The 20,920-nt window shown below is 39.0% G+C and overlaps 1 protein-coding gene across 4 annotated transcripts; it reads left to right on the top strand.

Moving 5' to 3' along the window:
• The first annotated feature begins 872 nt into the window (after positions 1–872).
• On the top strand, positions 873–16,809 carry LOC119478693 (leukemia inhibitory factor receptor-like). 4 transcript variants are annotated; one of them, XM_037753597.1, is made up of 17 exons: positions 873–1,366; positions 5,091–5,242; positions 6,261–6,414; positions 6,542–6,814; positions 6,955–7,072; positions 8,334–8,485; positions 8,598–8,743; positions 9,645–9,804; positions 9,917–9,978; positions 11,285–11,507; positions 12,792–12,983; positions 13,078–13,179; positions 13,274–13,441; positions 13,787–13,915; positions 14,067–14,160; positions 14,292–14,343; positions 15,087–16,809. In XM_037753597.1, exons 1-17 carry the CDS (start codon positions 1,294–1,296, stop codon positions 15,477–15,479), a joined length of 2,643 nt encoding a protein of 880 aa, XP_037609525.1. In that variant the 5' UTR covers positions 873–1,293; the 3' UTR covers positions 15,480–16,809. The 4 variants fall into 4 exon arrangements, with proteins under 4 accessions (XP_037609525.1, XP_037609527.1, XP_037609526.1 ...); XM_037753599.1 differs by having other exon boundaries at positions 877–1,366; positions 8,349–8,485; XM_037753598.1 differs by having other exon boundaries at positions 878–1,366; positions 12,807–12,983.
• Positions 16,810–20,920: the final 4,111 nt, after the last annotated feature.

Here is a 20,920-nt window from a genome sequence, read left to right on the forward strand (position 1 = left end):
TTGAATATCTCTGCATACTGGGGTCCCTAAACAGTCTTGAATTACATAAATTGTGTATCACTGTAAAGCTGAGACTCTTGTGGATCCAATGAGCCCAACTGTATTCATGTGTGATGATGTTAGTCCCCATAGTAGACATTTCATTGTAGTGAGACCATTTTTTTTTTTTTTTAAACTTGACCTCACTGTATAAAATGACCTGTGGTGACCTCTAGGATAATCACAGCCTCATGAAACTTTACAGCCACAAACTAGAGACCTAGAGCATTCAGAGAATGGATGGCTTTCCTAGCTAGATTGACAATAAGGGGGTTTCTGAGCAGTTTACACAACACAAGTGCTCGGCATCTAATCGCCGAAAAATGCAATACTTGCAGAAATCTCCAAATGTCAAAAGCTTTTTGCTACCAAATCACAGCATGGCTTTTTCTATGGTGTTCCTCAAGGTCTTGGTGTCTTAATGTGATATTTTGGAGGGATTATCGATCATTTTTATCAGTTCTCGAGTGTTAAAAAAATGGTTAAATTTAGCACCAATTAATTCATGTTTATTACAGATTTATGACTAGAACAAATTGACACTCAGTGCTGAGCTGCATCTCAAATTACTCTTCAGGTTCCCAGTTTTCAGATGATGTACACCACTTCTATGTGACATCTACTGTTGACCTGCTATCTCCCCCTAAAGACATGGGTCTATTATGGGTCTCAGAGGGTTAAGTGGGCTGGTTCTTACTGTGTTGATAAGGTCACGCCACACTGAGATACTGAAACTAGTTTTTTTATAAAGTTATTTCCAAGAATCAAAACATTGTGAGTGCATGTCTGGTCTGGCCACTGTGACTCACAATTACCAGAAAGCAGCCTCTCCAGTTCCTCTAAATTGAAATCCACATGGATTTCACAATCGTGAGCTCAAACAGCAAATGGATTTCCAAAGAGCTTATAATTAGCTTCTTTTAAAGGGGAGTGTTGCTTCCGGGAGTAACTTGACACTGGGAATTTTTTTTTTATTTGACTCGGTCCTTATAACCGTCAAATTAAATTCACTCCTCATGCAGGCTCTGTAACAAGCAGTCAGACTTTCTCATGGAAGTATTTTTTTTATTCATCCTAGGGAAATATGCTTTATTGATATTATTCTGACACTGAACAAACTGATTATTTCCACAGGTATCAAGTGTAATTAGTGGATGTCTTTTCTATGAGGAAATCCACAAGGACTCCATAAGGAAGATTACCTCAAAGGAATAACAACAATTGACCACAAACAGTCATTATAAAAAGGGGATTATGATGATTACATGGTTGTTACTAGTCTCACTTTTCAGCAAGAGCACACAAGATGGGAACGACCAAGAAAATGGTGAGTGTGTCATCCTTTAACTTCTAAATGGCTGCAGGTATTCTTTATTATATTCTTTACAGCTGATACCATACTGTATTGATAGAATAAGAATGTTGTCATAATGCATATTACATTGGATTTTTAAAGAAGACAATGGCCTCTATACTTGTTTTCATTTACTGTAGATTATAAGTGTATATGCAGCCTATTTACTGTAATAATAATTAGAATTGATGAAACACAATTTTGGGTTCTAACAGTGCTTATTTCAGATGTTTTCCTAACTTGTGCTGACATACAATATGAAAAGATATAGTATATTTAAGACCGCTTAATTTGCATGCAGTGTTGGGTAAATTGGTGCAATCATAGACTAACTCAGCTTAAATCAAAAAATGCATTTTATTGTTTTATTTCAGGTTGAATCTGCCTGTTGTGGGAGAAGGCTAGAATTATATGGTGTCAAAACAAAAAGCAATAGGCCATTGTCTTGATTATGGCAGTTCCACTTGCATCTTGTAGGATTTAAGTGCTCATATAGCTTCGATCTGCTTAAGAATAGTGTGCATCACTCAGTTATCTTGACTACTTGAACCTGACTAGAATTAGTCTGATTGCGTGAACTTGAATTGACCTTTAAGGAACCACTTTTTCCCAGGCTGATTCGTTAGGTTCATTCAAGCCGGGTTTTGGTCTTTAAAGCTGAAGTAGGCGAGATTGGAGCAAATATGATTTAAAAAAAAATATTTTTATAAAACGGTCGATATATCGTGACAGTAGTACATGAAACAGCTAACCTGAAAAAAAACATGTGCCTCTGTGTCCTCCGGTGGTCCTAACGGCATCTGCAAGATTTCACAGAACAGAGGAAAACAAGCAGTAAGAGCTGATCTGAGTCTATGAGCGCTGGTTGTCACTCCCTTGCGAACTCCAAAACGGTCAAAATAGGCAGCGCTGATCAAATATAAATCAATATTATGATACGTTAATGCCTATTTCAAATGTTTTTAGAATCATCTTGTAGTGCACGGTTTAGCTGTAAAATGAGAAAGTTTGTGACGCCTCCGCTGCCGCCTTTGTGAAATCTTGTAAAGGCACGGCAAGTTCTGGTCACAGCCAATAGGAACGCTCTCTCTCTGAAATGACCTGTGATTGGTCAAAGTCTCCCGTCACGGGCTAGATTTTTTAAAGCCTGAAAACAGAGCCTTGAGGAGGTGCAGAAGTCTAGTTTTCTCTCAGAACACTTGAATTACAATATGCTGAAAGGTTATTATGGAATTTTTACCCAATGATGCCAAAAATATACTGCCTACTGCCACTTTAAGCTCCACTTTTCTCAGCTGGATTTATGGAATGGGCCCCTGGTGGTTGGAAGAGTTTATAGATTTGATAGGGATGGAAAGAGCTGCTGCCACATTAAGGCATCTTGATCGGGGCCTGGAGGGATTATGGGATACAGTAAGGGCATATTTGAACTCCTTCCCTGATTATGTGTAATGGTGTCACAAGAAAATGTATTGAGCGAAGATAGATGTAATAATTTCCAAAATTCACAAGATGTATTATATTTTCATTCATTTGTTGGCATTTAGCCTTTTCAAAAACAACATTTTCACTGCAGTCAAAAACTTGTTTGCTCCCCCTAACGGGGGTCTAGCTGCAATTTACCAGCACCATGAATTACATTTATATAACCAATTGTGGAGGAATTTTTGAGAGCAATTATTTGGAGACTGAAGAAGTGGAATTCAAGGAGAATAGAGTCAGCAATACAAGTGGAGACAAGTCACCATGTGCTGCTAACCCAATTCTGACAACCCAGCTGGTCAGAGGGGATTTTTTAACCTCCCCAATGTGCACAGGCAGGATAACCCAAATATGGTCTTTCTCTACAACACACATGCCTCAGATATCAGTGACACAGAAACAACTGAGAATATGCGTCTGGCGTAAAATGCTTTAATTTATGTGCGAGTGAAGATGTTGTTGCTCGTATGCCTGCATGTGCTGTGTGAGCGAATCCCACATTGGGAGGTGGGGGAGATAAGAAAACAGGCCGGCCGTTATCTGCCTTCAACCTGTAACAATTATTCCTTAAAGGGACTATTTGTAAGATTCAGAAATGCTTGTTAACAGCGACACCTGTGGCCTTGAAATCATGAAAGTCAGCGTCGAGCTCGCGCTTGCTCGCTCTACATCGACATGAACGAGCATCGCTCAAAACAGTGAGGCGACAGACGTCAGCTAAAACCACAATATCACTCTATATTTCAGCTGCTTGGCAGTAATGTTAGCTGACCAGACGAAGGTCTCTCCATGAATTAATGCTGATCTTAGTGTTGGCTTTTCCTGCTCAGCGCAGGCTTCAGCAGCGGGGCTCCTCAATGAGTTACGTTATCGCCTCCCGATCGCAGCCGGCAGCCGAAGACACCGGCACCCGGTCGGTAACAAACGTCCACTCTACATTCACTAGATATTCTCAGAGCTAAACTAACTCTTCTGCAGTGTGTAGTGAGCGCGCGTTCACGTCTAGAGGTGGAGCGAGACAGCGAGGACGCGCGCACGCTGTCTGAGTGAAGGAGAGCAGGCAGCAGAGACGAGGCTCCGGCCACACGCGAGCGCGAATATGCGAACGCGCATGTGTGCCGACCCGCTACATTTATACGCTTACAAAGTTACAAACAGTCCCTTCAACAAACCACAATAATACAAAATAATATTTTTCTAAATAATATTAGGGTGATAATGTCATAAAATATGACGACGGACATTCAAAGCTTCAAAATCCCCAATCAAAGCTTCCAGTGTAAAAACAAATGACATTGGATACAGCCCAAACCGTAACTTATTCAAAATAAATGGACAAAACCAATCAAGTTTCACATGAAACCCAAAGAACCTTCTCTGAAAAGAGATGACTAATGAAGTAGTTTATTCCCACTAAATTAGTACCAAAACAATTCCATACCATACATTTGCAACCATTGTTAAACTGACCACAATACATATACATAACCTAAATTTACCTCCTCATGCTTGGTCCACTCCAGTGACATCACTGATGATGTCACTCAGTGCCTAAATGCAGGAAGTGGTTGGGTGCCTCCTTTGGTCTGTGGAGCACATAGTGGTGAGTAGGAGAGAAGGAAAAATGATTAACGTCACTAAGCCAATAAACAATAACTAACCTTAACAATAGTGATGGTAAGATGAAGATCCAGCAAATTGGTTCTCAAAAGGGTTTCATTTTCACGAGGCAAATAGTGTTAAACAGGCAGATATATTCCAGATATGTGGCAGTGGTTTAGCCGGGCAGAGGGCAATGAATGTGCTTGTGTAACTATAGGAAAATGATAGATGGGAGACATTTTCCTTTTTATTCAGGAATAATAAGTTCTCAAGCCTCGATACGCGCTTCACAGAAAACTTCCTGGATTACTCGACACTCGCCCCGAAGCCTCGGCACAGCACATAACCTCACTAAAATGCAGAACTAAGCCAATAAAACAATAACTAAACTTAACAATGCAGCGTCCGTGTTTTAATTTAACCAAAAAGTTGTATATAGACTGTAACAAAACTTACTACCAAACACAAACAAACTGGGGATACACCGTGTCTGCATGTTACAGATGATGGAATTAAGGCTAAATAAAGACTAAACAAGCATGGTTAGATTAGTATGAAGCCAGTCCTGATGAGGACAGTCCATTCAAATGTACTGTAATCTTTTATTCCTCAGGTAACTCCCTTTGTGGACCTCAGAATCTGACACTTACCAGCTCTGACCAGATGATCCTGATAACATGGCAAGATGAGCCGTCATGCTCTGCAGTACAGGATGTGCTGATCTATGAGCTGATGGTTCTCATAGCCGACAAAAAAGAACATTATGTAAGACTTAATTTGTATTAACACCTTCCATATAACAATATCCTCAGTTTTTGGAGCCTGTACTACGAAGCGAGTTCAGCATACCCGCAGGGTATCTTCTCGTTATCTGGCTGAACTAACCACGCCAAGCGGTCCTACGGCGCTGGTTATCAACTAGGGAAAAGAATCAACTCAGGGTTTCTCAATCTGGCTATGAAAGGGGCGGTGTTTGCAGCATGTGACCAATCACAAACATGGACAGGTCTACTGTCAGCAGAGCGGCACATTTTACAAATTATAATATTAGACAAATACGAAGAATTCAAACACACATAATCTGGACTAAAAGTAACACAGTTGAAGCTGCCAAATGCAGGAAGGACAGCTGGCAAAATGATATAAATGCCGATGTGTGAATGCGTAAATTATCACTTATTAATTTAACAGAATACTCAAAATTCAGATCTAGTCATCTAGATATGGCAGATATTATAAAAAACTTTCAGAATATAATGGATGATTAGATTACACTTCATTACGCCCTTAAGTAATGAAACAGCGTGTATGACTATTTCAGCCTTCTTTCAGCTGCGTCCCCGACTCCGATGGCGTGAAACGGACCTGAGAACAAGTAAAAAATAAATATAAAAACATAATTCAAAGCGTTAAGCACCCGCAGCATTAATCCAGTTGTCCTTCCTGCATTTGTCAGTTTAAACTGTGTCGCTTTCAGCCTGGATTATGACTGTAACTTCTTCGTATTTGTGTAATATTATCATACAATCTGCGCACCGAGCTCTGATCGGTCAGTAGGCGGTGCTTTTATACGTCTCTTATCTGGAACCTAACCTGCTCCAGAGCAGGTTATAGCTGTTCAACATTAGTTACCATGGCGATCTACCCCGGTAAGAAGTGAACCACCATCGTAGGACTGAAAACCCTGAAGTTACCTCGCTAACCCTAAATCCTGCTTCGTAGTACAGGCCCTTGGAGTAGCCAAATGAACACACCGCTTAATTTGGTTATGAAAATGATTTAGGAGGAAGTTGCTGTGATGCCTGACCAGATAGGATCTACTCACTCCTGGAACTGGACGTCCTATTTGGCGTTGGAGTGCGCTTCCCATTCGGTCAGGCTCCGTTCCCGACACAAAAACCATAAAAGCCCATGGAAACAAGAACAAACTCTTCCTGGTAAATATTCCGCTCACGTATCTCCATGTTTTGATCATCAAAAACATAAAAGCTAACATTATTACATATTTGACAGACATGGCACTCCTTCAGATGCTTATTATGTCCTATTATTATGCTTTTGCAGGGATGGAAACCTCAGAAAGACCAGAGGTTTTTCCAAAGGAGAAAGCGTTCATGATTGGCAGTAGAGTCACCTTCTGCTGCGTTCTGCCTGCGGGGAAAGTTTTTAAAGAAATGTATCTGTCTGAGTATAGTAGAGCTAATATGAACACTACCACGATCAGCAATCAGACACATGCCTTGACCGTCCTCCTGAACCAGTTACCAAAAATTAGTTCCATTAATGTATTTTGTGAAACAGAAGACAACCATAATGGGGCTAATGTTTATGTTGGCTGTAAGTATGATTTAGTAATGTCCTGAATTTTGGGATTTTGGACTCTTAAATATGTCTTGTTAATAAATGCTGGCTGTTTTTTTTTGTTTTATATATATATATATATATATATATATATATATATACTTGCCATCACTTAGACCCACCTGATTACAGCAACCTTACGTGTGAAACTCGAGATCTGGAATCAGTCGAATGTTACTGGACAGAAGGAAGGAAAACGAGGTGGAACTTCATAAGTTATCAGCTGCTTGAAAGGTATATTAAAAATAAACCGGATGAGTATGGAAACAAACAAGGGTAAGGGTTTGAATCTTAGGGGGTTTTCACATATAGTCCTTTTTAAACGAACCAAACTCAGTCCTCTTAAAGTGGGACAACCGAAAAGGGACTCATTCACATTGTCCGTTCATTTGAAAGAGGACTCAGTTCTCTTTCTGGTCCACTTCAGCTCTGATGGGGCCTCAGTCCTCTTTCTGTTCACACTAGAGTTTCTCTGGAGCTCAGACCCACATAGTCCTAATGATATAAATTCTTTAAGCCCATAAACATCTGAGTGGTGTATATGGAAAATGCAGCGCTTTCATCAAGTAGCTGCCACCGCCGTTTTAGGATGTTTTAGGATGTTTTAGGATGTTTTAGGATGTTTTAGGATGTCCTGCCTGTGCAATCAATGCAATTATTAATGTGTTTTTTCATCATTTATTACAATCATAACGAGCATTTGGGAGCAGGACTGATACAGACAGAAAGGCATGTTTCTCTCTCCTCAAGCGGTGGTCGTAACATGGACATGCGTAGTGTCTCTAAAACTGTAAAAACATCTCCTTCAAACAACTGTTTTTATTCAAGTTTCTCACCAAAATCCAAACACATTTTCTTTCGTCCCCGGGACGACGTGACGCCATTAGTCTAGAGCCTTGACGGTACATAAGGTACCCGCGGTACTGAAGAAAAACAAGTACCGTCACGTCTTCAGAATTTTTGCATCGACTTGGTACCGAAGTATCGGTTCTCGTGACATCCCTAAAGCGAACCTGGGGCGCTTTGTGTTCACAACGTACAGGTTAAGCGAACCGCAACGCAGACTTGAAGCAAACCGAACTCAGACCTCCTCCTTGTTTCAGAGGGTCTGAGTTCTTTTGAAGTGTTCACATAGTATTCGAAAAAAATGCTGACTAATCGCTCTGAGTTCGTTTGGAGGGCCGAAAAAGTCAGAGCAAATGTTCGATTCGCCAACTAATATTGTAAATCTGTCAATATTCAAAATCTACACAGTTGATTTCTCGCCTCAAACATTTTTCATAAGTGAATTTTAGTGATGAAATAGCTACGAGTATAAGTACGGGTATAACTAATGGATGGAATTAGTCGCTCAGTTGCTTACAAATTCAGAATCTAAGGCCTTTGTTTGCTTCCATATTTGAGGTGTAGTCCTGGTTGCCTGTATGTTTATATTGTGGGATGGGATGGACTCGAGCATTTTATTTGCATTGAATGAAAAGTTAGACTCTCTTAGCTTTTTGTATTTCAGTCCATGTGCAAAGATGGGGAATTTGAGATGCTCTCAAGAAGTGCGAGTAGAAGTTGGTGAGAAAAGCTGGACTTTCACAGCAAAGAATGCGTATGGGAAGGTGGAGCTTTCAGACACTGCAGACCTGATTAAAAGAGGTACTGTATACCTTTACAAAAATATGGTGTTATTTGGTGTTTTTTTTTTTGGTTATTGACATCTCATTTTAATCATTAAGTTCAGCTGATTGTTGTTTGTCTTTTGTTTCAGTGCACATGCTCCCTCCAAACGAAGTCACAGCTTCAACTGTGAATGCCAGAAATGTCAGCCTGGAGTGGCGGTGGACGGTGCCAAAGTACAATAATCTCAGTATAACATGCCAAGTAAACATTAACGGGGATAAAAATACCAGAGAGGTGAGACATTAGAATGGTTTTTAAAGTAGGATCTAGAGATGAAAAAAGTGTAAAAGTGAAAGTGAAACTTAAAAGCAACACGTAACATGTAAAACTGAATGAAACGCCATGTTTTCAACACAAACAGAAAGGCTTCTTTAGGTTTAGCCAACAAAACTACAACTTCCTGTCAAGGCAACAAAACTACAACTTCAGGTTTAGGCAACAAAACTACAACTTCTTTAGGTTTAGGCAATAAAACTTCAGGTTTAGGCAACAAAACTACAACTTCTTTAGGTTTAGGCAACTAAACTACAACGTCTTTAGGTTTAGGCAACAAAACTACAACTTCTTTAGGTTTAGGCAACAGAACTACAACTTCTTTAGGTTTAGGCAACAAAACTACAACTTCTTTAGGTTTAGGCAACAAAACTACAACGTCTTTAGGTTTAGGCAACAAAACTACAACTTCTTTAGGTTTAGGCACCAGAACTACAACTTCTTTAGGTTCAGGTAACAAAACTACAACTTCTTTAGGTTTAGGCAACAAAACTACAACTTCTTTAGGTGTAGGCAACAAAACTACAACTTCTTTAGGTTCAGGAAACAAAACTACAACTTCTGGTTTAGGCAAGAAAACTACAACTTATTTTGGTTTAGGCAACAAAACTACAACTTCTTTAGATTTAGGTAACAAAACTACAACTTATTTAGGTTTAGGCAACAAAACTACAACTTCTTTTGGTTTAGGCAACAAAAGTACAACTTCTTTAGGTTTAGGCAACAAAACCACAACTTGCATATGAATAATTGCAATGAGCCCAACAACTGACAGTTACAAAGGAGGGTTAGGGCGGTTGGTAAGATCCTTCTCTGAACTACACTAACATCATCATCATTCTTTCCCATATTGTGTTCCCAGAGAACACAAGAAAGCTTTGGCGTCGGTCTTAAGTTTGTAGTTTTGAATGACCTGATACCGAATTGGAAATATATTGTGAAAGTACGATGTGGAACAACGCAAAATTTCTGGAAGTGGGGTGACTGGAGCACAACTGTCAACTTGCACACAAAGGGTGATGGTAAGTAATAAAAAAAAAAAGTAAAAATTTTGAAACTTTTAATAACCCATAATGGCAATTTAACAGATACTGATTCCATGTTCTGGTCACTGATTGTCTATTTGTCCCACAGTTCCAGATGCTCTTGATGTGTGGATGCAGATGAAGGACAAAAAGATTATAACCATCTGGAAAGTAAGTCCGACTATTGGGCTTAATCTTTATAACTTGTAATTAGAGGTTTAATCATTCACTAATTCTTAATAGATCAGTAATAAGCTGTTAATAAGAACACATTTTTGGTTGCCAGATTGTGAAAAAGCTCTCTTACCCTCCTTCAGCAGGACACTTGTCCTTTAACTCCTTAGTTCACCAGGTGAACCACTATAATGTTTTACCTTTGACCTTCGGGAAAAGTGCTGCAGAGCATTTGGACCAAAATCCATGTGGGGGAGATACAGCATGTCAACCGGGGCGGACTGTCCTCAGTGCGAGGGGTCTGTGGCAATGTTGGCACCCCGTCTTGTTTACCATGTGACGTTTTGCCATCAGCATTTGTAACCATACAACCTTTATAATTGTTCACTAGAGCACCAAGCTCTTCATCAGCCTCTTAATTTTGCTCTCAAAGTGCTCCAGATTGATGCATTTAACTTTAATATGTTCCAAATTTTCTTCTGGGAGAACACCACACCACAGTCTCTCAAACTCCCGGGGGAAACACTGTATTATGTCATCCAAAGCTGGCCCCCCCTCACTTCAAAATTTGTTCAGATCTGTGCTATCTATTTTACAAGGGCAGCGTGCTTAGCGCCACCCCAGACAACTGCGATTGGTTTAAAGGTCCCATATTGTAAAAAGTGAGATTTTCATGTCTTTTATACTATAAAGCAAGTTTAAGTGATAAATAAATACTGTGAAAGTATCAAAACGCTCAATATATGGAGAAATACACACAGCCCGTATTCAGGAACTGTGCGCTTGAAACAAGCTGTCAGGATTTCTGTACATTTGTGATGTCACAAATCTACAAATTTTAGACAATTTCAACAGTTTTAAACAGTTTTAAACATAGACATCCTAAATGTGTCCCAGTTTATTTCCTGTTGCAGTGTATGTGAATGACATCAGCTGACAGGAAGTAAACATGGACCCAAAGCTGTTTCCTAGCAACGCAATTCCGTTGCCATTCCATTGAAATGTACTAAAACGGAGCGTTTCGTGATCGAGAGTGAATACAGGTATATTCAGACAGACAGTATGAGAAAAAAATAATGTGTTGTTTGAACATTAAAGCATGTAAACATGTTCTAGTAGAAACCCAAAATACAAGTGTGAACCTGAAGATGAGCATGATATGTCCCCCTTAAAGAAATACAAACAAGCCAGAGTGTGTTTTTTTCTTGTATAGCAGAACGAAAATGTGTGGAGCCAGACCTTTCTATAGCGCTATCACAGCGCTGTGGAGATAGGTCTGGCATGTGAGACTACCTCTCTGCAGGTGCCTCTGGACAACCAGAGTCATGGACACATCGAAGACTATGAAGTGACCTGGACAACGACCACAGAGGTAGAACGACAAAATAGAACCAAAGTGGCTCCCAACAACCACAGTCATGCTCTCAGTCTGGACCCCACTGAAGAGTATATCATCACAGTTACAGCCAGGAATATAAACGGCAGCTCACCCCCATCAAACATCACCATCCCCAGCCTCAATCCAGGTATGAAGCTAACACATATTACAGTTAAGGAAGAATTTAAACCTGCGTTAAGCCTTCTAGCAACAAGGCTGAAAGGTCACTATAATCTGACGGGTTTATTCTTATTGTGTGAATGCTGACTCATTCAACTGAACTGAAAGTGAAACTTATCTGTACTGTTTTTGTCAACGGCTTTGAAGACAGCAAAGATGAGTTTCACTTTCAATCACCCAATTTGACTGTTATCAGGCCATTAAATAGGCGTTATCAGTCGCTATAAGCACCATAGATGTGGGTCAATAGGGGCCTACTGCGTTGTAAAAGTGAAAGCGAAACTTCATGAAACGTCACATTTTGAACACAAACAGAAAGGCTTCTTTAGGTTTAGGCAACAAAACTACAACTTCTTTAGGTTTAGGCAACAAAAATACAACTTCCTGTTAAGGCAACAAAACTACAACTTCTTTAGGTTTAGGCAACAAAACTACAACTTATTTAGGTTTAGGCAACAAAACTACAACTTCTTTAGGTTTAGGCGACAAAACTACAACTTCTTTAGGTTTAGGAAACAAAACTACAACTTCTTTAGGTTTAGGCAACAAAACTACAACTTTAGGTTTAGGCAACAAAAATACAACTACCTTTTGAGGCAACAAAACTACAACTTCTTTAGGTTTAGGCAACAAAACTACAACCTTTTTAGGTTTAGGAAACAAAACTACAACTTCTTTAGGTTTAGGCAACAAAACTACAACTTCTTTAGGTTTAGGCAACAAAAATACAACTTCCTGTTAAGATAACAAAACTACAACTTCTTTAGGTTTAGGCAACAAAACTACAACCTTTTTAGGTTTAGGAAACAAAACCACAACTTCTTTAGGTTTAGGAAACAAAACTACAACCTTTTTAGGTTTAGGAAACAAAACTACAACTTCTTTCGGTTTAGGCAACAAAACTACAACTTCTTTAGGTTTAGGCAACAAAAATACAATTTCCTGTTAAGGCAACAAAACTACAACTTCTTTAGGTTTAGGCAACAGAACTACAACCTTTTTAGGTTTAGGAAACGAAATCACAACTTTTTTAGGTTTAGGAAACAAAACTACAACTTCTAGGTGAAATGAAAAATGCCCTTAAGGGGGAACTCAGAAGGAGTTTTTTCAAAATAAAAGCCCCAATAGAGTAACTCTATCCTAAATGGAAGCTCAGGATGAGGCATGGAAGTATTATAATAGCAGGTAGCTCAGTATAGGTCTTATTATTATTCATACAGCTATATGTTTATGTCAAATCTAACTTTCAAAGAGTCTTCATTTTCAGACAGAACCAGAGTGAACACTTCTTGGATCATTGGCAGCAACGATGGCTTCAACCTGTCCTGGTCTTCGAGCCCTACAGCCAGCTGTGGCTACATCGTGGACTGGTGTCCAACCGGGCAGTGCATTGTGGAGTGGCTGAAAGTGCCTCCCAATGAGACTAAAGCCAATATATTTTCAGGTAAGTCTTATTCTTTGCCAACAAAACGGTTATCCTTGTAAAATTACATTTCCTTATGTTACAATACATCTGTCCTGTTATTTCTTCACCTCAGAAACCTTCAAAAACGGACTGAGATACTCGTTGTCCATATATGCCTGCACCCAAGGAGCTCCAGTGCTACTAGAAATAAGAGAGGGCTATGTCAGGGAGGAAAGTAAGATTGAATTGTTTGTCTTTTCTGTGGAGGACTGTTTGCTTAATAAATGTTTCAGCACAATAAAATGTTTCACCCATGTTCGCTTTGTCAGGAATACAAGACGGCCTGTTTAAATCATTGAAGGGGAAACAGCAGGATTCAGATTATGAGGTATCCTGGGACAAAATATCTTTACGAGAGCAGACTGCTTTCATCCAAGGATATGTCCTGTATTGTTTGGACAACAACAACAACAACAATATTGTCAATTTCAGCACAGGTATTGTGACACCCCCGTTATTTTCTGTTGACATTCCACAGAGAACCAGGGTTACATACAGGACCTGTTACGCATTCTCAATCTGTAGCTACATTCACAAATATTAGATAATATAGTCATGATATGATAAAAAAACATAATTTTCCCTGTCTTATATTCATCATTCATCAATACACAACACAAAATTCCCATTTATCATTTAAAGAAAGTGGCTTCAAGAGTGGAAGTAACAAAATGTTAAACACGAAAAAGTTATCCTTGTAAGTTGAAAAGTACTTTCAATTGTAATCTTGATGGTTCTTCAGAATGTTTATTAGTAATGACAATCTCCTTTGCTTGGTTTAGATAATCCTGAGGCCACCAGTCTGACAGCGAGAAAACTTTCAATCAGTTCCTACACATTCACAGTGAAGGCAAAGACAGCAGTTGGAGAATGTGGCACTCAATCCTTTACTGCCACCTTGAATACACCGAGTATGTTGCTTCTTTCCCCCTTAAAGACCACCATGTCTCCTTTTGTACAAATCCATTTATTTAGTAAAACCTATGAAAACATAATCAAATTTGTTGCTTTATTTGATTTTCTGCTTTTCCTCATCTGGGCTGTTTTGTCTCATCTCACCAGCTGATAACTTGATCAGTCCAGTCATCATTTCCCTGGTCACTGTTTTTGTTCTCCTTATCCTCATCGTCTTCCTTCTCTACAGACACTGGACATGGTAAGCAGGCAAAACACGTTCATTTTCTGTGCGATTTGCTCAGATGTTGCCTCTGACGTTTCCGTTTGAATGAGCGCATGTCGTTGCCATAACCTGTGTGATTTATTTCCATGCATTCTTACATCCAACAGTATCAAACAGAAGGTCTATCCTCCGATCCCGAAGCCGGTGTTGACATCAACGGTAAGTCCTCACAACCATGTCTTAAAGGGGCACTCCACTAGTAAAAGAAAATGTATTCAGTGGCTCTGCAGGGAGCTTTCTAAAGCCTGAAAACAGAGCCATGAGGAGGTGCAGTAGTCTAGTTTTCTCTCAGAACACTTGAATTACAATACGCTGAAATGTTATAATGGAATTTTTGCCCAATGACGCCAAAAACATTCTGCCTACTGCAGGTTTAAAGTCAGGATATCTCTGCTTTTGATGCTTTGTTTTTGTGCATTATTTTTAGCCATGCTAGTAATGTGGCTCTAAAGATGGCAATGCCCGGTCTGATGGTCCAACACTGTGGCTTATCTCAACAACTGTTGGAAGGATTGCAATGAAATTTGATGCACACATTCATGTACCCCTCGAAACGAATTGTAATCATTTTGTTGATCTCTTATCTTTTCATCTACGACACATTTTATACTTGTCCAATACTTTGGTTTATGATCAAATACCTGCAAAACTCAATCAGCCTTAGCTGTACTTTGCGTTTAGTGCTACTTAGCAAATGGTACTCTCTCAACTAAGATGGTGAACATACAGTATACGGTGACCAGACGTTGTGTGGAACGAGTCCTCCAAGCGGACAGTATTAACAGAACTACTACTCGTCTGTGGTGTCCGCTGAGCTGTCCATGTACTGTATGTGTCTGCATTTTTGCACGCCCAGCTACCACCCCCTAAATTAATGTGAGGTCTTTGTTTTTTTTTTCAAGGGTGAACATTTATTTCGTCCTCTTCTCGTGGACCAGTGTTACCACAGTGAAGCAGATATCGTGGATGTTCCGGAGCTGCATCATAGTACAGGAGCACCAATGAATGGTTTTGCTTGCCAGGAGGACACGCCATCTCAGTCAGGGTTGCCATCTTCTCCATCCAGAAGTATAATTCCCAACCCATCATACAACCTGATAATGAAGCACTGGGATCAGCAATTCAACTCATATCCTGAGCTTCAGGAGGGAACATCTTTAGAAAGAAGCACCGATGAATACCAGCCTCAGGATACCATAGAAACCTTCACTATAAACCAGACAGAAGGGGATCGAGATAGTCCAATGTCCTGTGTTTCCTCTTACATTTTGCTACCAAAGTCATCTTCCAGATAGCTGCTGCATGCCCAGCCTGTGTGGTATGTTGTAAGTAGGGTTGCCAGAAAACAGATTTGTTGTACACATTTACGCATTACAATGTTAAGCATAGTTTTAGTCATGCTAGTGCCATGGCTCTAGGGATCTAGTTTATCGGCACCGTGAGGTAGATGCTTATGTCAAACAACTATTTTATGGATTGCCATGTAATTTGTTACAGATATTCATGATCCCAGAGGATGAGTTGGAACAATTTTGATCCCCTAACTTTTCATCCAGCACCATTATCGGGTCACAATTTAAATTTTTCCAATACTTTGGTTTATGACCAAATACGTCCAAAACGCATGACATTCCCGTCTGTCTCAGCTGTACTTTGTGTTTAGTGCTAATTAGCAAATGTTTGCATGACCATTGCACGTGAAACACTGCCTCATAGAGCTGCTTGTTATATCCAGAAATCAGTGCTAGATTAATTAACTTGCTTCAGATTATTGAAGACATTTCACTGCTCATCCAAAAGGGTTCTTCCGTGCTGACTGACTGCTGGGGAGTCCCAGGCATTTAACCTCTGTTGGGTCGTTTAAGGGGCCAGTATACTCCATCAGAAGTGCTTGTCGGATCATACTTGACACCACTATTTCTGTCACTTTTCATGTGAACAGACGAGTGCAAAACTATGAATCTCTATGTACTCCTGTCTCTTTCTCCAAGATGGGGGCATGCCGTCCGCCATTTACTGTATAGGTAATACACTGACTATGGATAAGTACCTCATACAACCCCACTTAAAAACACCTGAACTATCCCTTTAACATCTTCAAGAATGTAAAGCAAGTTCAGTTGCCCCGTGTTGTATACCATGACCTGGATGGCTGAGAATCTTCACAGATGTACTGTTAGAATGATCTATGATAAAGTTACATACACTGGGAGTTATATTGTTGTCACAGTGGCTTGTGTCCAGAGGTCCTCTGACTTTTTGTTTCAACTGAATTTGAGTTTAAAGGCGCTAAATCAGTATCCAGAGCATTAATATAGCAACAACCAACTATTTGCCATTAGAGTTGGGCCGGTGTAAAAATTTTCAAACCGGTTTGATCTTGAGAAAATAGCAAGAGTACACTAGATTTTTAAAAATGCTCCAGCATAAAAACCATGTATATATACAGTATATACTGTATATATGATATATATATGAATTTGTGAATTCAGATATCTCGACAACTGGAAGCAGATTTGAACCAGAGTGCATTTCATCGGTGTGACCATGAGTTAGCCGCAACTTGTGTGTGTTTTTCCCCCGTGAGTAAAACGGTATTTCCTCTGTGTAAAACTTGATACGAACCTATAAAACTAATAACGTTATACATTTAACATGTGAACTACTGTATATACCTCAAAATAAAATGGGAAAACTCTACTGTCATTTGTGGTATTGATCTCTCTCCTAAATACAATACATCCTTCTATAAAACTAAATCATATATGCATCTGGAGTTACAGTACATGCTGGAAATGCATTCTGATGAGTCCCAGTGGCCAGATGAGAATGTCTGTAAAATCCACAGTAATTTACTGTGTTTGTGCAGAGTCAATTACTGTATACTATTTCACAGTAGAGTACTCCGTATCTGTCTGTGCCAGTCAACAAACGATTCGACTCCTCTGCTCCACCCCTACCTCTCTCTCTGTCTGTTTGTCTGCTTGTGTGTGCGTGTGTCTGGCAGTGCTTTGGGACACTTCGCTGCTTGGTTCCCTTTGTTCGTACCAACGAGTCGTTCAAAAGACTTCTAGAACGTCACGTAGTTACTCAGGCCCTGTTCAGACCTGGTATTAACATGCATCACATATCCCAGCGAGACGTCAGTTGAGTAGGCGGTCCTTGATGTGGCCCAGGACACATTCGCGTACATACTACAAAAAAAAAGTCATAGTATAGTATGTCGAAAAATGTCATGAAAAAAAGTCATAGTATAGCATGTTTAAAAATTTCATGAAAAAAAGTCATAGTATAGCATGTTGAAAATTTCATTAAACAAAAATCATACTATAGTATGTCGAAAAATTTCATGAAGAAAGTCATAAGTCATGTTGAAAAATTTCATGAAAAAAAGTGATAGTATAGTATGTCGAAAAATTTCATGAAAGAATTCATAGTATAGCATGTTGAAAAATATAATGAAAAAAGTCATAATATAGCATGTCGAACATTTTCATGAAAAAAAGTCATAGTATAGTATGTCGAAAAATATAATGAAAAAAAGTCATAGTATAGCATGTCGAAAATTTCATTAAAAAAAATCATACTATAGAATGTCGAAAAATTTGATGAAAAAAAGTCATAGTATAGTACGTCGAGAAAGTTCGTGAAAAAAATCATAGCATAGTATGTCGAATGTTTTTTAGAAAAAAAGTCATGTTGAAAAATGTCATGGAAAAAAGTCAGAATATAGCATGTCGAAAATTTTCTAGAAAAAAAGTCACGGTATAGTATGTCGAAAATTTTCATGAAAAAAAATCATAATATAGCATGTCGAAAACTTTCTAGAAATGTTTGGCATGTCTGGTCTGGCCACTGTGACTCACAATTACCAGAAAGCAGCCTCTCCGTTTCCTCTGTATTGAAATCCACATGGATTTCACAATCTTGACGAGCTCAAACAACAAAAGGATTTCCAAAGCATTTCTCATTGGCTTCTTTTAAAGGGGAGTGTTGCTTCCGGGAGTAACTTGACACTGGGAATTTTTTTTGTTTGACTCATTCCTTATAACCGTCAAATTAAATTCACTCCTCATGTAACCTCTGTAACAAGCAGTCAGACTTTCTCATGGAAGTATTTTTTTTTTTTTTTATTCATCCTAGGGAAATATGCTTTATTGATATTATTCTGACACTGAACAAACTGATTATTTCCACAGGTATCAAGTGTAATTAGTGGATGTCTTTTCTATGAGGAAATCCACAAGGACTCCATAAGGAAGATTACCTCAAAGGAATAACAACAATTGACCACAAACAGTCATTATAAAAAGGGGATTATGATGATTACATGGTTGTTACTAGTCTCACTTTTCAGCAAGAGCACACAAGATGGGAACAACCAAGAAAATGGTGAGTGTGTCATCCTTTAACTTCTAAATGGCTGCAGGTATTCTTTATTATATTCTTTACAGCTGATACTATACTGTATTGATAGAATAAGAATGTTGTCATAATGCATATTACATTGGATTTTTAAAGAAGACAATGGCCTCTATACTTGTTTTCATTTACTGTCAATTATAAGTGTATATGCAGCCTATTTACTGTAATAATAATTAGAATTGATGAAACACAATTTTGGGTTCTAACAGTGCTTATTTCAGATGTTTTCCTAACTTGTGCTGACATACAATATGAAAAGATATAGTATATTTAAGACCGCTTAATTTGCATGCAGTGTTGGGTAAATTGGTGCAATCATAGACTAACTCAGCTTAAAACAAAAATTGCATTTTATTATTTTATTATAAGTTGAATCTGCCTGTTGTGGGAGAAGGCTAGAATTATATGGTGTCAAAACAAAAAGCAAAAGCCCATTGTCTTGATTATGGCAGTTCCACTTGCATCTTGTTGGATTTAAGTGCTCATATAGCTTCGATCTGCTTAAGAATAGTGTGCATCACTCAGTTATCTTGACTACTTGAACCTGACTAGAATTAGTCTGATTGCGTGAACTTGAATTGACCTTTAAGGAACCACTTTTTCCCAGACTGATTCGTTAGGTTCATTCAAGCCGGGTTTTGATCTTTAAAGTTGAAGTAGGCGAGATTGGAGCAAATATGATTTAAAAAAAAGTTATTTTTATAAAACGGTTGCTATGTCGTGACAGTAGTGCATGAAACAGGTAACCTGAAAAAAATCATGTTCTTCTGTGTCCTCCGGTTCTCCTAACGGCATCTGCAAGATTTCACAGACCGGAGGAAAACAAGCAGTAAGAGCTGATCTGAGCTGCTGTCCAGCTGCTGTCTATGAGCGCTGGTTGTCACTCCCTCGCGAACACCGACCAAACGGTCAAAATAGGCAGCGCTGATCAAATATGAATCAATATTATGATACGTTAATGCCTATTTCTCTCCTCAGATGTTTTCAGAATCATCTTGTAGTGCACGGTTTAGCTGTAAAATTTGAAAGTTTGTGACGCCTCCGCTGCCGCCTTTGTGAAATCTTGTAAAGGCACGGCAAGTTCTGGTCACAGCCAATAGGAACGCTCTCTCTCTGAAATGACCTGTGATTGGTCAAAGTCTCCCGTCACGGGCTAGATTATTTAAAGCCTGAAAACAGAGCCATGAGGAGGTGCAGAAGTCTAGTTTTCTCTCAGAACACTTTAATTACAATATGTTGAAAGGTTATTATGGAATTTTTGCCCAATGATGCCAAAAATATACTGCCTACTGCCACTTTAAGCTCCACTTTTCTCAGCTGGATTTATGGAATGGGCCCCTGGTGGTTGGAAGAGTTTATAGATTTGATAGGGATGGAAAGAGCTGCTGCCACATTAAGGCATCTTGATCGGGGCCTGGAGGGATTATGGGATACAGTAAGGGCATATTTGAACTCCTTCCCTGATTATGTGTAATGGTGTCACAAGAAAATGTATTGAGCGAAGATAGATGTAATAATTTCCAAAATTCACAAGATGTATTATATTTTCATTAATTTGTTGGCATTTAGCCTTTTCAAAAACAACATTTTCACTGCAGTCAAAAACCTGTTTCCTCCCCTTAACGGAGGTCTAGCTGCAATTTACCAGCACCATGAATTACATTTATATAACCAATTGTGGAGGAATTTTTGAGAGCAATTATTTGGAGACTGAAGAAGTGGAATTCAAGGAGAATACAAGTGGAGACAAGTCACCATGTGCTGCTAACCCAATTCCCACAGCTGGTCAGAGGGGATTTTTTAACCTCCCCAATGTGCACAGGCAGGACAACCCAAATATGGTCTTTCTCTACAACACACATGCCTCAGATATCAGTGACACAGAAACAACTGAGAATATGCGTCTGGCGTAAAATGCTTTAATTTATGTGCGAGTGAAGATGTTGTTGCTCGTATGCCTGCATGTGCTTTTTGAGCGATTCCCAACCTTGGGAGGTGGGGGAGATAAGAAAACAGACCGGCCGTTATCTGCTTTCAACCTGTAACAATTATTCCTTAACAAACCACAATAATACAAAATAATATTTTTCTAAATAATATTAGGGTGATAATGTCATAAAATATGACGACGGACATTCAAAGCTTCAAAATCCCCAATCAAAGCTTCGAGTGTAAAACAAAAATGACATTCGATACAGCCCAAAACTTAAGTTATTCAAAATAAATGGACAAAACAAATCAAGTTTCACAGGAAACCCAGAGAACCTTCTCTGAAAAGAGATGACTAATGAAGTAGTTTATTCCCACTAAA

Source organism: Sebastes umbrosus, chromosome 19, assembly GCF_015220745.1.
Source record: "Sebastes umbrosus isolate fSebUmb1 chromosome 19, fSebUmb1.pri, whole genome shotgun sequence".
Lineage (NCBI taxonomy): Eukaryota > Metazoa > Chordata > Actinopteri > Perciformes > Sebastidae > Sebastes > Sebastes umbrosus.

Excerpts from the sequence above, each read along its gene's own strand:
- LOC119478693 (XM_037753597.1), top strand. The coding sequence starts at position 1,294 with ATGATGATTACATGGTTGTTACTAGTCTCACTTTTCAGCAAGAGCACA. Across the intron at positions 12,984-13,077 it reads TAAAGCCAATATATTTTCAG|AAACCTTCAAAAACGGACTG; the intron begins GTAAGTCTTATT and ends TCTTCACCTCAG. Across the intron at positions 13,916-14,066 it reads TGCCACCTTGAATACACCGA|CTGATAACTTGATCAGTCCA; the intron begins GTATGTTGCTTC and ends TCATCTCACCAG.